The sequence below is a fragment of the Urocitellus parryii genome, chromosome 9, assembly GCF_045843805.1.
Source record: "Urocitellus parryii isolate mUroPar1 chromosome 9, mUroPar1.hap1, whole genome shotgun sequence".
In the NCBI taxonomy this organism is placed as follows: Eukaryota; Metazoa; Chordata; class Mammalia; order Rodentia; family Sciuridae; genus Urocitellus; species Urocitellus parryii.
Window position 1 is genome coordinate 57822828 of NC_135539.1, and position 11786 is coordinate 57834613.

An 11786-nucleotide genomic window follows, 5' to 3' on the forward strand; every position below is an offset into this window, starting at 1 on the left:
TCATATAGGAAGGTGGACTGAAGCTAATTTTGATCTATGTAGAAAGTTTTTGTAAGGAAATAACAGTATAAACAAGACTACCCTAGAACTTTTAATGTGCTTGAAATTTTTCAGGCTCCCTCAAGTTCTTCACTAAGACCTACTTATTTTTATCCAATTGTAAATCACACCTTCAAACCAGTAATAGAATCTTTCTAGGTAATCATCTATTAGCCTATTTCTTTTTTTTTTTAAGAGAGAGAGAGAGAGAAAAAAGTTTTTTTTAATATTTATTTTTTAGTTTTCGGCAGACACAACATCTTTGTTTGTTTGTGGTGCTAAGGATCGAACCCGGGCGGCACACATTCCAGGCCAGCGTGCTACCGCTTGAGCCACATCCCCAGCCCGAAATTTTCATAGTATATGCTACATCTATACTTGAATGAACCAAAAAGTTAAAAGCGAGCAAATTTTCCACGAAAATAAGACATAAAGGTAATAAGATTCAAGAATTTTATAATATTTATGCTATTGCTTTTTAATGAAACACAAAATATCTCATATTTCATTCATGTAGTTTCATCATTATCCATAAAATGAAATACTCTTTTTAGTCCATAAAATCCTATGAAAATAAAAGCATACACAGTAGTATTTAGATTTTAATGCAAAATAATAATCTCACTGGGTATTTTTCTTTTATCTGAGGCTATAGTTTCAACTCAATGTGTTAAAATAACTAGCAAATACATTACCCTGAATGATGGGGATGAATTAAATCTTTCAGGCCACAAGGAAACTACTGTAAATTACCACTCTGTGCACTGACCACCACCAATTGGCCTCAGAGTGACAATCTGTCTTTTAAAGGTGAAGCATTAAACTACTCATTCCTCTAAAGACTCATTGTTTGTTGCGTATTTAAAGTGGTAGAGAATGAAGAGTCTAAGTATAGAAAAGAGGACTCTGAAATTTTAACATTTACAAACTTGAACTACTTAAAAAAAAAAAAAAAAACAGAAAAGTCTAGGTTTCTACCGAGCAGTATCATCAATGCAGGAGCCAAATCAAACACAATCACTCCCCAAATCTGGCACATACTGTCTAAATTCAAATCCAAAAAAGCAATCCAACAAGAGCAGCCACTTGGAGTTTTACAAATCTTCTTACACGTTAAAAGACTAAAATAAATCCATTATATTAATCTTTTTGCACTAGAAGTTATTATCACATTACCTGCTTTTGGTTAAAACATTTCAGTCCATGGGGCATCTCTAGATTTTGATTAACCATGCTAACACCTAATTAACATGTTGATACAAAACTGGAAATCTCTGAAGAGGGCTCCAAGATGCCTTTGGGTGTTATTCTGGGAACTTCACTCAGCCTACCAGCAAGGTGTCCGGGAACAGTCCCAGATCAATGGGCACACAGATGAGTAATTCTCTGTACCATGAACATTCTGCACTGTGTAAGTGATGAAACCCTAATAAAATTCCTAACCCAGAATATCAAACAAAGAAGAATATATAGAAATTATGGCGGGGGGACAGTATTCAAGTTCTCCCCAGGAAGATAAGAGGAGCTGAACTTATGCGAGTAATCCATCAGCTTACATCTGGAACCATTTCTGGAAACAGAGCTATTGTTTCAGAAACATATTTTATTCAGCTATCTATCACAGGCAAATTTCTATCACTGCATAAAGAGAATACAGGCTCGGATTTCTGTACAATTTCCTTTCCTCTCTTTAAAAATTTTTCTAGACTTGAATGATAACATTCAGTACTTGCAGCTGCCACTGAAGTGTTCGCTGTTTAAAAAAAAAAAAAAAAAGCAGCTTGCCAATGGAAGATACATGTAGTCAGCTTTTCTTTTTCTTAATCTGTCATTTAATATTTTCTAACGCACTAAAGGTCAATAAGGGTTCCTTTCTTAAATAAATCTTACAGTAGACTTTAAATAGAATGCAAATACACTTTCAATCATCAATCATTTAAAGAATATCTCCATGAATTGAATAAATAAGCCATCTGTGACTCAAGCCTCCCTAATCGTGTTTTTAGGCTGACCCACTTATACAGTCACCACGGTTCACACAAAATCTCAGTTCTAAGGGGGCAGCAATAACTGCTCTGTGCGGGCGCATAATTTGAATCCAACAGGGTAAACGGATGATACAAATATCTATTTAAAAAAAAAAAAAGAACACGCGTCTTTAAAAGAATTTCCATACCACCCTTAACCAGAAGCAATCTTTTCTCCAACACAAGCGCAAGTCAAGTCAGAAGGTGGAAAGGAAGGCAAGCGCAAAGGGTGAAGAAACACGATCAAGTATTAAAACACTTGGTGCATTTGACTTTGGAGAGCAAACACTGGGTTTGCAAGCAGGATGCGGTCAGGTCTATGGGAGCTCGGTACAGGGGGTCAGCCCTGCTCTATACAAAGCTCTGCGGATTCGCTGGAAGGTGGCAAAACTGAGTGTCCCCAGGAGCCGGCCCGGCCGGGACCCCTTCGGCGCCCCCTGCCCGGCGGCGGAGGCAGAACTTTGCGCAGTTCGCCGCTAGCAGCCCAGAAACCGCCAGGGGCACACCTCGGTTCCACTCCCCACATGGGCTTCGCGGCTAAATACTTCACTGGGGCTGGTGGTGGTTGGGGGAGGGGGAGGGGTGAAAAGACTCAAGGAAGGTTGGCAAGGAACCGGGAGGACCACTTCATCCCACGCGCCGCGGACGGTCAAGAACGCCGCCGCCACAAAGGGAAGGGCGTCGCGCTTCTCCTCGGTTCCCACCGAAAGTCACTCGCTGGCAAGGGCAGCGAGCAGCCTCCACCGGGCCAAAGCCAGCAGCGGGGATGGGCGAGGCCAGCCGGCGGGGACGCGCGGCAGGTGACAACCGCGTCGCCGTCCCTGGCCCGGGGTCCCCGCCTCCCCGCCCACCCCGGGCCTCCTCTCTCCTGCGAGCCCAGCAACCTGGACTTCACAATAGTCTCGAGCCTGGGCGAAATTACCGCGGAGCTGAGCCACTGAGGGGCCCCACACCCCGGGGAAACAAGCCCGAACGGCGACCCGAGGCGCGTGAGGTTTCCGCCCAGTCGTTCCCGGTGGCGCCCGCGCGCCGCCTCCTACCCTTTGGCGTGCTCAGTCTCTTCCTCATTGTCCCCGTCTATCCCGCACGTGTCTTGGTCGTCCAGCTCCAGGCTCTGCTGGCTGGCCGCAGACTCGCTGTCCTCCGCCATCGCGGCGGCGCGGACTGAGGAGGCGGCGCTCGGAGCGGCGGGCGCGGCACGGCGGGGCGGGCGCGGCGGCAGCTCCCTCTAGTGCCGCCCGCCGTCCTGCTCCGAGTCCGGAGTCAGGCTCCGCGCCCGCCCCGCCCACCCCGCCGGGCCCGCCCTGCCTCCCTGCCTGACCCCGCCCTCCTTCACCGCCCACAGCTCAGCATCGCCACTCCCACCTCGACCCGCCAGAGCACGCGGGTTTTCCCCGGCCCCGCCGGGCCGGAGTTTGGGGGAGGGTTGGTGGAGGTGGGGGACTCCCAGCCCGAGGCTGTGAGGAGCCGGCCGGCTCTGCACCGCAGAGCCTGAGCCTCTCATCTGACCTAGCCTCGATTCTCTAGGCCACAACGTGTAGACTGTGCTGTGCACCCACATTTTGGGAACACAAGCCACTCGATTTTACATCTCCGCCTGTTTCGGAGCGCTTCGGCTTTGGCAGTGAATTTTGCAAAGGAGTAGGCATGCCTAGGCCAGTGACTTCCAGAAGCTCTTCCCGCCCCGTCGCACGCATTTGCTTTTAAAAACGTCCATTTCATGTACCTATATCTGTCTATTGTAAAACCAAAGTCAAAGTCGTAGCAGACTGCCTTCAACTTCCCACCTCCCTGTTCCAACCATTCTCACAACCATAAAACTCGAAAAAAATCTGGAGCTGTCCCATTTGGGCTGAATACAGTCGTTTGAGACCAGAACAAATATCTTGAGGGAAATGGGGACACAGTTTCAGGTAAGCTACTCTGCCATTCCCCGAAGTGAAGGTCATGACCTAGATTGCCTAAGAAAAGGCAGGTGAAGTTCAGATTCCATTTGTGGTCGTCCTGTACACAGCAGTCCTTTCCTTTGCTTTCCTGAGATAGATAATGTTCAAAGTTCCCGCAGGATCGCCAGAAGTCTACGCGGTGGTTTTCACAAAGGCAGAAATTGTGCAATGAGGAAAAGGAGACTTTAAAGGACCACCAGAAATTTGGGGTCTGGGTCATTTATTTGCAGAAGGTATTAGACCATTTTGTGGCTTCTTTTTCCCCCCAGAAAGGAGAATATGTCCTTAGAATACAATAAGATGGAAGTATCTAAAGACAAAAATTGCAGAGCGATTTCAAAGTCCATTAGCTATTTGATGTTGATCCAGCTAAGAAGTGGAAATGGGGCCAAAACATGGAGGAAATACAGTATTACTTTTAACAATTGCAACTATTTCTGAGACAGAGTCCTATGAGGCCTCTAGCTTCAAATTTAAGGATAAAGGCAAATACAGATCAATGGAGTTCCTGCAGCTCATCTCTAGGAACATGAATAGTTGGAAAACTGTAACCTGCTTGAGTTACCAAAAGGAACCTGACTAGGCCAGACAGATCAGCAGTCAGAAGGGTTCTCTCAAAGGTTTTTTAAAATACAGGGCAAAGGAAACTCAATAGACATATATTTATTTGAATTTTCAAGCATACAAGAAAAAAAAGCTAAGAAAACAAATAATTTGAGGGAAATTAAGTATGGACATCAAAAAACAGTTAAACACCAGAAAATAATGACAATGAGGGAACATCTGTTCCCCAGAATGGAAATAAGTTTGCTCAGACATTTGTACAGCACTGGATTGAAGTATTATATAATACAAATGTTTCTCAGGTTTAATGTTTTGAAGGAGGAAAAAAATTGCACATGACCTTGAGGGTTCCCAAATCCTATTGTCATGTACAGAATGTATTTCTATAAATTTTTACTTCTTTCTCTGGTTTAATCCCAGAGTTTGGAGAATGGGAGCCAAGTGGCACTTCTGGTCTCTCGGATCCAAAGCTAATTTGGGAGAAAGAGTTCTGTAGGGTGGTTGCCAGTATGTTTAAGAGCTCTTGGGAATTTCCTGCTCTGCCTGGCTCATCTCCTATTACAAATGTAAGACCATAGTTGTATAATTGGTTTTGTTTTAAAGTATTATAACTATTTTTTTTTTTTGTATAGAGATTAAACCCAGGGACACTTAATCACTGAGCCACATCCCTAGCCCTTTTTTATATTTTATTTAGAGACTGGGTTTCACTGAGTTGCATAGGACCTAGCTAAGTTGCTGGGACTGATTTTGAACTCGAAATTCTCCTGCCTCAATCTCCCAAGCTTCTGGGATTACAGGTGTGTGCCACAGCACCTAGTAACTTCTTTGTTCTTTTTTTTTTAATATTTATTTATTTATTTATTTATTTATTTATTTATTTTTAGTTTTTGGCGGACACAACATCTTTGTATGTGGTGCTGAGGATCGAACCTGGGCGGCACGCATGCCAGGCGAGCGTGCTACCGCTTGAGCCACATCCCCAGCCCACTTCTTCGTTCTTAATTGTGATAAAACACACAACATTTAAAAAAAAAAAAAGGTACTGTCTTAAAAACTATACATTTTTAATTATATAGTTGGTTGTACAACAATGTAAGTATACTTAACACTACTAATCTCCAGAACTTTTCCACATTTATTAAACATTTTCACATTTCCCTCTCCTTTTCAATGGTGATTCTACTTTGTTTCTGTGAGTTTGACTACTCTAAATACTCTTAAGTTTCTTCCACGTTATAGCATATATCAGATTTCATTCCTTAATAAAGTTAAATAAGATTCCATTTTATGTATAGACAACACTTTGTTTATCTATTTATACACTGATGGACATAGGGATTCTTACACTTTTGGCTACTGTGAACAATGCTGCTATGGATATAGGTGTACAAATATCTCTTTAAGACCTTGTTTTCTGTTCTTTTGAATGTATACCCAGAAGTGAAGTTGCTGAATCATACAGTCATTTCATGTTTTTTTAAGAACTTCTGTATGTTTTTGGTAACAGCTGCATTTACAGTATCACTAACAGTGTGCAAGTGTTCCAGTTTTCCCCTATCTCCTTCAATGTTTGTTTTCTTCCTTCTTTCTTCCCTCTCCCTTTTTCTTTCTTTATTCCTTTTTTTCATAGCAATTCTAATATATGTGAGGGATATAACTTCTTAATATAATCAGGGACTTACATATTAGCCTGTTTTTTGCTTATAAAGTACATTTTTAGACAAAAATATGACAAATATTTAAAGAGAGTAGGGTAGTTCCTGTTATCTATAGGAGAATAGGCAGTGACAAATTACAGATATATTAATTACAATGTAAATTTTACACAAGTCAATCTATCTTTGGAAGAGTACTATGCATTAACTTTAAAGTAATACTATATAGTACTTGACCTCCATACATATTTGAATATTCTCCATGTTTTCTATTTTGAATACTACAATGTGAATAGTAAGTGGGGTTATGGGGTGAGTAGGATTATAAAGAGAAGCAGTTAAGGGATTTTGACACTAGGACTCCAAAGGTAGTGCTGAATTAATACAGAAAATATAAAGCTTCATTTTGAACCTATACATGCATACCAACCTACCCTTTTCTATTTCTTCAGAGGATAGTAAATATTAGACACAGCTGCAGAGATATATGAGGAAATGGAACACAGAATCTGAGGAAATAGTTCAGAACAAAGTTTAAAGAAATAAAAAGATGGACAATTTAAAGAGGTTAAGAGAGTGACAGAATAAGGCCTTGCATGATTCTATTCTTGGGTAAACCTCTTGGGTGGATGTGGAGCAGAGCAGAGCTGAGCCAACTCAGGTCCTTGTACTCTCAATCCTCAGTTAACTAACAACAGACATGTGAGGGAGTCAAACTGAGGTCAGCATTCTCTGCATATGACCCATAGACTTGTGAAAAATAATGAGTGATCATTGTTTCAAGCCATTAAATTTTGAAATATTTTATTATGCAGCAACAACTAACCAAATAAACCAAATAAAAATCTTTAAAAACTTGACTCTTTCCTTACTGTCAATTATGATTATTATCTGTATACCTGGGGATGTCTGAAAAAGACTAATGCCAAACCAGTAGTTTGTACTGACTATTCCTGATAGCTGACCTACTTCAGACTCATTTGCTTTTATTTATTTTTTTAAGATGACTCCATTTCCAATTATTGAGTAGCCCTATAACCACACTGCACCTCTTGAAATGATGCATTTGAAAGCACTTCTTATGGTCATTCTAAGCATAATTTTCACCTCTTGCCTCTTATTATTCTGCTTATTATTCTTATTGTTCAGAATGCAGGGTGGTGCCACAGTGAGTATTGCAAATTTGCTACCTTTAAAACTTCACTTTGGCTGGGTGTGTCTTGCCTTTGTAAGACAAGTTGCAGCTTGAGGATAATGACACTGAAAATTCTAGAGGACTCTGAAATGATGCCAGGTAGATGGAAGCATGCATTTATTTAGGAGCTGGAAGGTATCTTAATTCTATAAACAAGGTCACATTGAGACCTCATTGCTTGCTGAACTCCTTAAATATGTACAAATTTATCAACAGTGTATTATTTAATACTGTATTTCTGAAGTTAACAAATGTTTTTATTAATAAATATGATATATCCAGAAGCACACTGTTGAACCAGAAAATTTTGCTAGAACTCAAGGAAACAAAAGAATCTATTTCAGCTTGTCCGAAATCAGAGCTTCTGAGCACTCTCTGGAAGAATGCTTGGAGAAAAGAGTAGGTGTGGAAGAGAAAGGACATAAAAGAAAACCAAGAGAAGGAGGAGGAAACAAAAGAAGTTAGAGAGGTGAGGGGAAATGAGTGAAGGTAGAGGGAATTGGCTGTACACAACCCCGATAGCTCCAACAGACTTCCAGGTGAGTGGTCTCTGCTTCCAGATCCGTTTCACCAGCACTACTTGAAAAATCCTTCTATAGCAGGCCAATCGTGCCAGTCCCCTGACTTAAGACCTTTGTAGCTCCCAGATGCTTTCTTCATTGAGTCAGAGTTGCCTAGGTTAGCATTCAAGCTCTGCCCTGCCTCAGCCTCCCCACGCCCTCCACACTCCCCCAAGTTTGCTTCTTTAGCCTCTGGACACACCAGGCTCTTCCTCTGCTCCAGGTCTTTCAGTCAGTCCTCAGCTTGGAAAGTCGTCCTTTCTTTCCTCTCAGCCCAATGACACCCTCTCTTTTAGACATTTACATACTTGCAGCCATCTGACACCAGTCCATCACCTCCTGAATAACTCATTTACTTATCTCTGAATCCACATCACCAATCAGAGCCTGGAATTTAGAGGACCCTTCATAGAAAGCTGCTGAATGAGTGAATATACCTGTTGGAAGCCCAATACCTTTCAATCATCTAGTTGCAGAAAAATTTCCCCTTACCATGGATTTTCATAAAAATTCAAAGGTAGAGTGATAGAAAGGAGAAATGCTATTTACCTCATTTCTCTTAGGAGCAGATATTTTTTCCAGCAATTATATGGGAGTACATACATGGTTCACCTTCCCATTCCTTCATAAACAAAATGTGTGAGGGTTGGAAAGGGGGCGGAAATGAGTATAAAAAGCAAGAAGAAGGAGTACCTTCTCCTTGCTAACCCTTTATTTTCTATATAAGAGATTTTATTGTGTTTTTTTTTTCCTTTTTCTTTTTTGGGTACCAGGGATTGAACTCAGGGGCACTCTCCCACTGAGCCACATCCCCAGTCCTATTTTGTATTTTATTTAGAGACAGGGTCTCACTGAGTTGCTTAGTGCCTCCCCATTGCTGAGGCTGGCTATGAACTCTTGATTCTCCTGACTCTACATCCCTACCCCCCTCTGCATTCCTTCCTTGTAGTTCTCCTATACACTCTTTGGGGTTGTGTTTATTTTTCCCTGGGGGAGAAGACTCAGCCTACCCTGTACTTAAATTGCTTAGAATACATGAGAATTTCAGCTGTCCCCAGTAGATTGTCTTAAAAGCGGAGGCCACCATGAATGGGAGGAAGAGAGGAAAGTCTTCATTTGAGGCACTAATCTCAGTGAAAGTAAGAATGGTAAAAGAATGGAAAAAAAAATATTTTACAATGGAGCACTGAAGCCAACTCACATGAGCTTGAGAGTCTGTTATAGGCACCTCCCCACAATTCCAAGTTCAGTGCTATGACTTTGGTGACTGGATATTGAGAGTAACAAGAATGCTTACATGACAGAAATCATGCTACAAATCAGGGCTTCCCCACACACTGAGGTAGGATAAAAGAAGTGAAAAACAGGTAGAAAAGGAGACTTTAACTTTAATCTGAAAGCCTTGTGCTAAATTTCCTCAGACCTTCACTCCAAAGCCATTATCCCTCCTGGGCCTGTCACTCCCCAAGCCAGTTTTTTTTTTTCCCCATTCCCAAATTTTTGGAAAATCTAAAAAGTGTTCACTCACAATCTTAGACTTCCTAGAAATTCACCCACTTATTAAAATTGCCCTATGTACTGTTGATTAGCCCACTGAATAAATTGTGCAAAGGGAGATACTAAACCTATAATACAGGGGACTTTCCCAATGTTATCTGTTCTTCAGATAATGAAGAAGATGTCAATGTAAGGATCCCGGGAACAGCCAGATCACCATCAACTGTCTTGTGATCTCTATGCTAATGCCATCCTTACTGCTACAGTTTGGATATGTGGTATCTCCCTAAAGCCCATGTGTGAGCCAATGCAAGAATGTTCAGTGGATTAATCCACTGAAATGGATTAACTCCTGGTAACTATAGGCAGGTAGGGTGTGGTTGGAGGACAAAGGTCTGTGTGGGTGTGCCTTTGGAGTTTATATTTTTGACCCTGGTAAGGAGAGAGCTTGCTCCTATACAGGGACACTCCCTCTCTCTCCCTCCCCGCCTCCCTCTCTCTCTCTCCCCGCCTCCCTCTCTCTCTCTCCCCGCCTCCCTCTCTCTCTCTCCCCCACCCCATACCCCCTCTCCTTCCTGGTTGCTCTTTCTTGAGCTGCTTTCCTCCACAGAGCCTTTCTGCCATTACATTCTGCCTCACTTTGGCCCAGACCTATGGCGTCAGCCTACCATAAAATGAATCTCTGAAACCATGAGTCAAAATAAACTTTTCTTCCTCTACATTATTCTTGTCAGGTCTTTTGGTCACAGCAGGGAAAAACTGACTAAAACAATCATGTATTCATATCCACCCCTCATGAAATTTCCTTTAAAAAGAAGAGGCCAAGACTCCAAAAGCATCTCACCCTCAAAATAGCCTATATGCTCCCTTGAATGTGTACTCCTTGCTTTCCCAAATAAACCTGTTTGTACTTCTACCTGACATGTCTTGAAATTCTTTTCTGCAATCTTTTCTAAGGACTCTGTCATCCTGAGTTGAAGTTCCCCTTCCCAGGACCTCCCTGGTGGGAGTCAGTTGTTAAGCATTTAACCCCGCCGCCACTGCTGTGTTTTTGTTTTTTGTTTTTTTTTTTTTGTTTGTTTGTTTTTTAAAGAGAGAGGAGAGAGAGAGAGAACTTTTATTATTTATTTTTTAGTTCTAGGCGGACACAACATCTTTGTTGGTATGTGGTGCTGAGGATGGAACCCGGGATGCACGCATGCCAGGCGAGCGCGCTACCGCTTGAGCCACATCCCCAGCCCCACTGCTGTGTATTTTAAAATCATCTGATCATGGATAAATAGAGGGATGGAGAGATGGATAGTTATGTGACAAAGCAAACTCAGCAAATATGTTTCTTGTAGACTCTAATGTGTGGATGTATGAAAGTTCACTGTGCAATTAGTCAAATTTTATTTAGAGACAGGATCTCACTGAGTTGCTTAGTGCCTCTCAGTTGCTGAGGCTGGCTTTGAAATCACGATCCTCCTGCCTCTGCCACTGGGATTATAGGAGTGCGCCACCGAACACCACCTCAAATTTTTCTTTCTTTGAAAATTTTCCTAATAAAGTGTTAAGGGAGAAAATCTGAAAAACCAACTAACCAAACCCTAAACTCACACAGGAGCAAATAAACCCCTTTATGTGAACTTTTCTTTTATTTGTTATATATGACAGCAGAATGCATTACAATTCATGTCACACATATAGAGCACGTTTTCTCATATCTCTGATTGTACACAAAGTATATTCACACCATTCGTATCTTCATATGTGTACTTAGGGAAATGATGTCCATCTCATCCACCCACCATCTTTTTACACCCTTTGACCCCTCCCTTCCTCTCCATCCCGTTTGCCCTATCTAGATTTCGTCTGATCCTTCCTTTTGTGAACTTTTAACAATTGAATTATTGGTGCTACTGACTGAATGGTGTCCAGCTTCCTTAAGGACAAAATCCCAGGAGGAAGCTCTCTGCAGTGGGCATTCTAGTTGAGCCTCCTAGTAAACTATAATTTAGAAAGGGTTGTTTCATCTAATCTGTAATCAAATCAGTCCTTGCAAAATCTGGAACAAGCAACAGTTCCCTGACTCCTCAGTTTGCAACAGAGAATCATGAAAAAAACAAAGTAATTTGCTAGACTTAGCATTACTTTCATTAAAAGATAAGTAAAACAAACAAGAAAAGGTGCTATCCAGTTTTTTAACAACATTAGTAACTACTGCTAATAAAGTCTCCTTGTGTATCAGATATCTGTCTTATACATATTGCCATTTTAACATTTTTTTATTGTGGAAAAAACAGCATAAGACTGACCCT

At 41.6% G+C, this 11786-nt stretch overlaps 1 protein-coding gene across 5 annotated transcripts in view; it reads right to left on the minus strand.

Annotated features, from left to right (window-relative positions):
* The window catches only part of Nmt2 (N-myristoyltransferase 2), a 43506-nt gene extending 40263 nt beyond the window's left edge, over positions 1-3243 (minus strand). For 4 of the 5 annotated variants that reach the window (XM_026408139.2, XM_026408137.2, XM_077802615.1 and 1 more), the window contains exon 1: positions 3107-3243. In XM_026408139.2, coding sequence (XP_026263924.1) covers positions 3107-3216 — 110 coding nt within the window. In that variant the 5' untranslated portion in view covers positions 3217-3243. The remainder of the gene's footprint in view (positions 1-3106) is intronic. The other variant, XM_026408138.2, reaches the window with a different exon arrangement.
* Positions 3244-11786: the final 8543 nt, after the last annotated feature.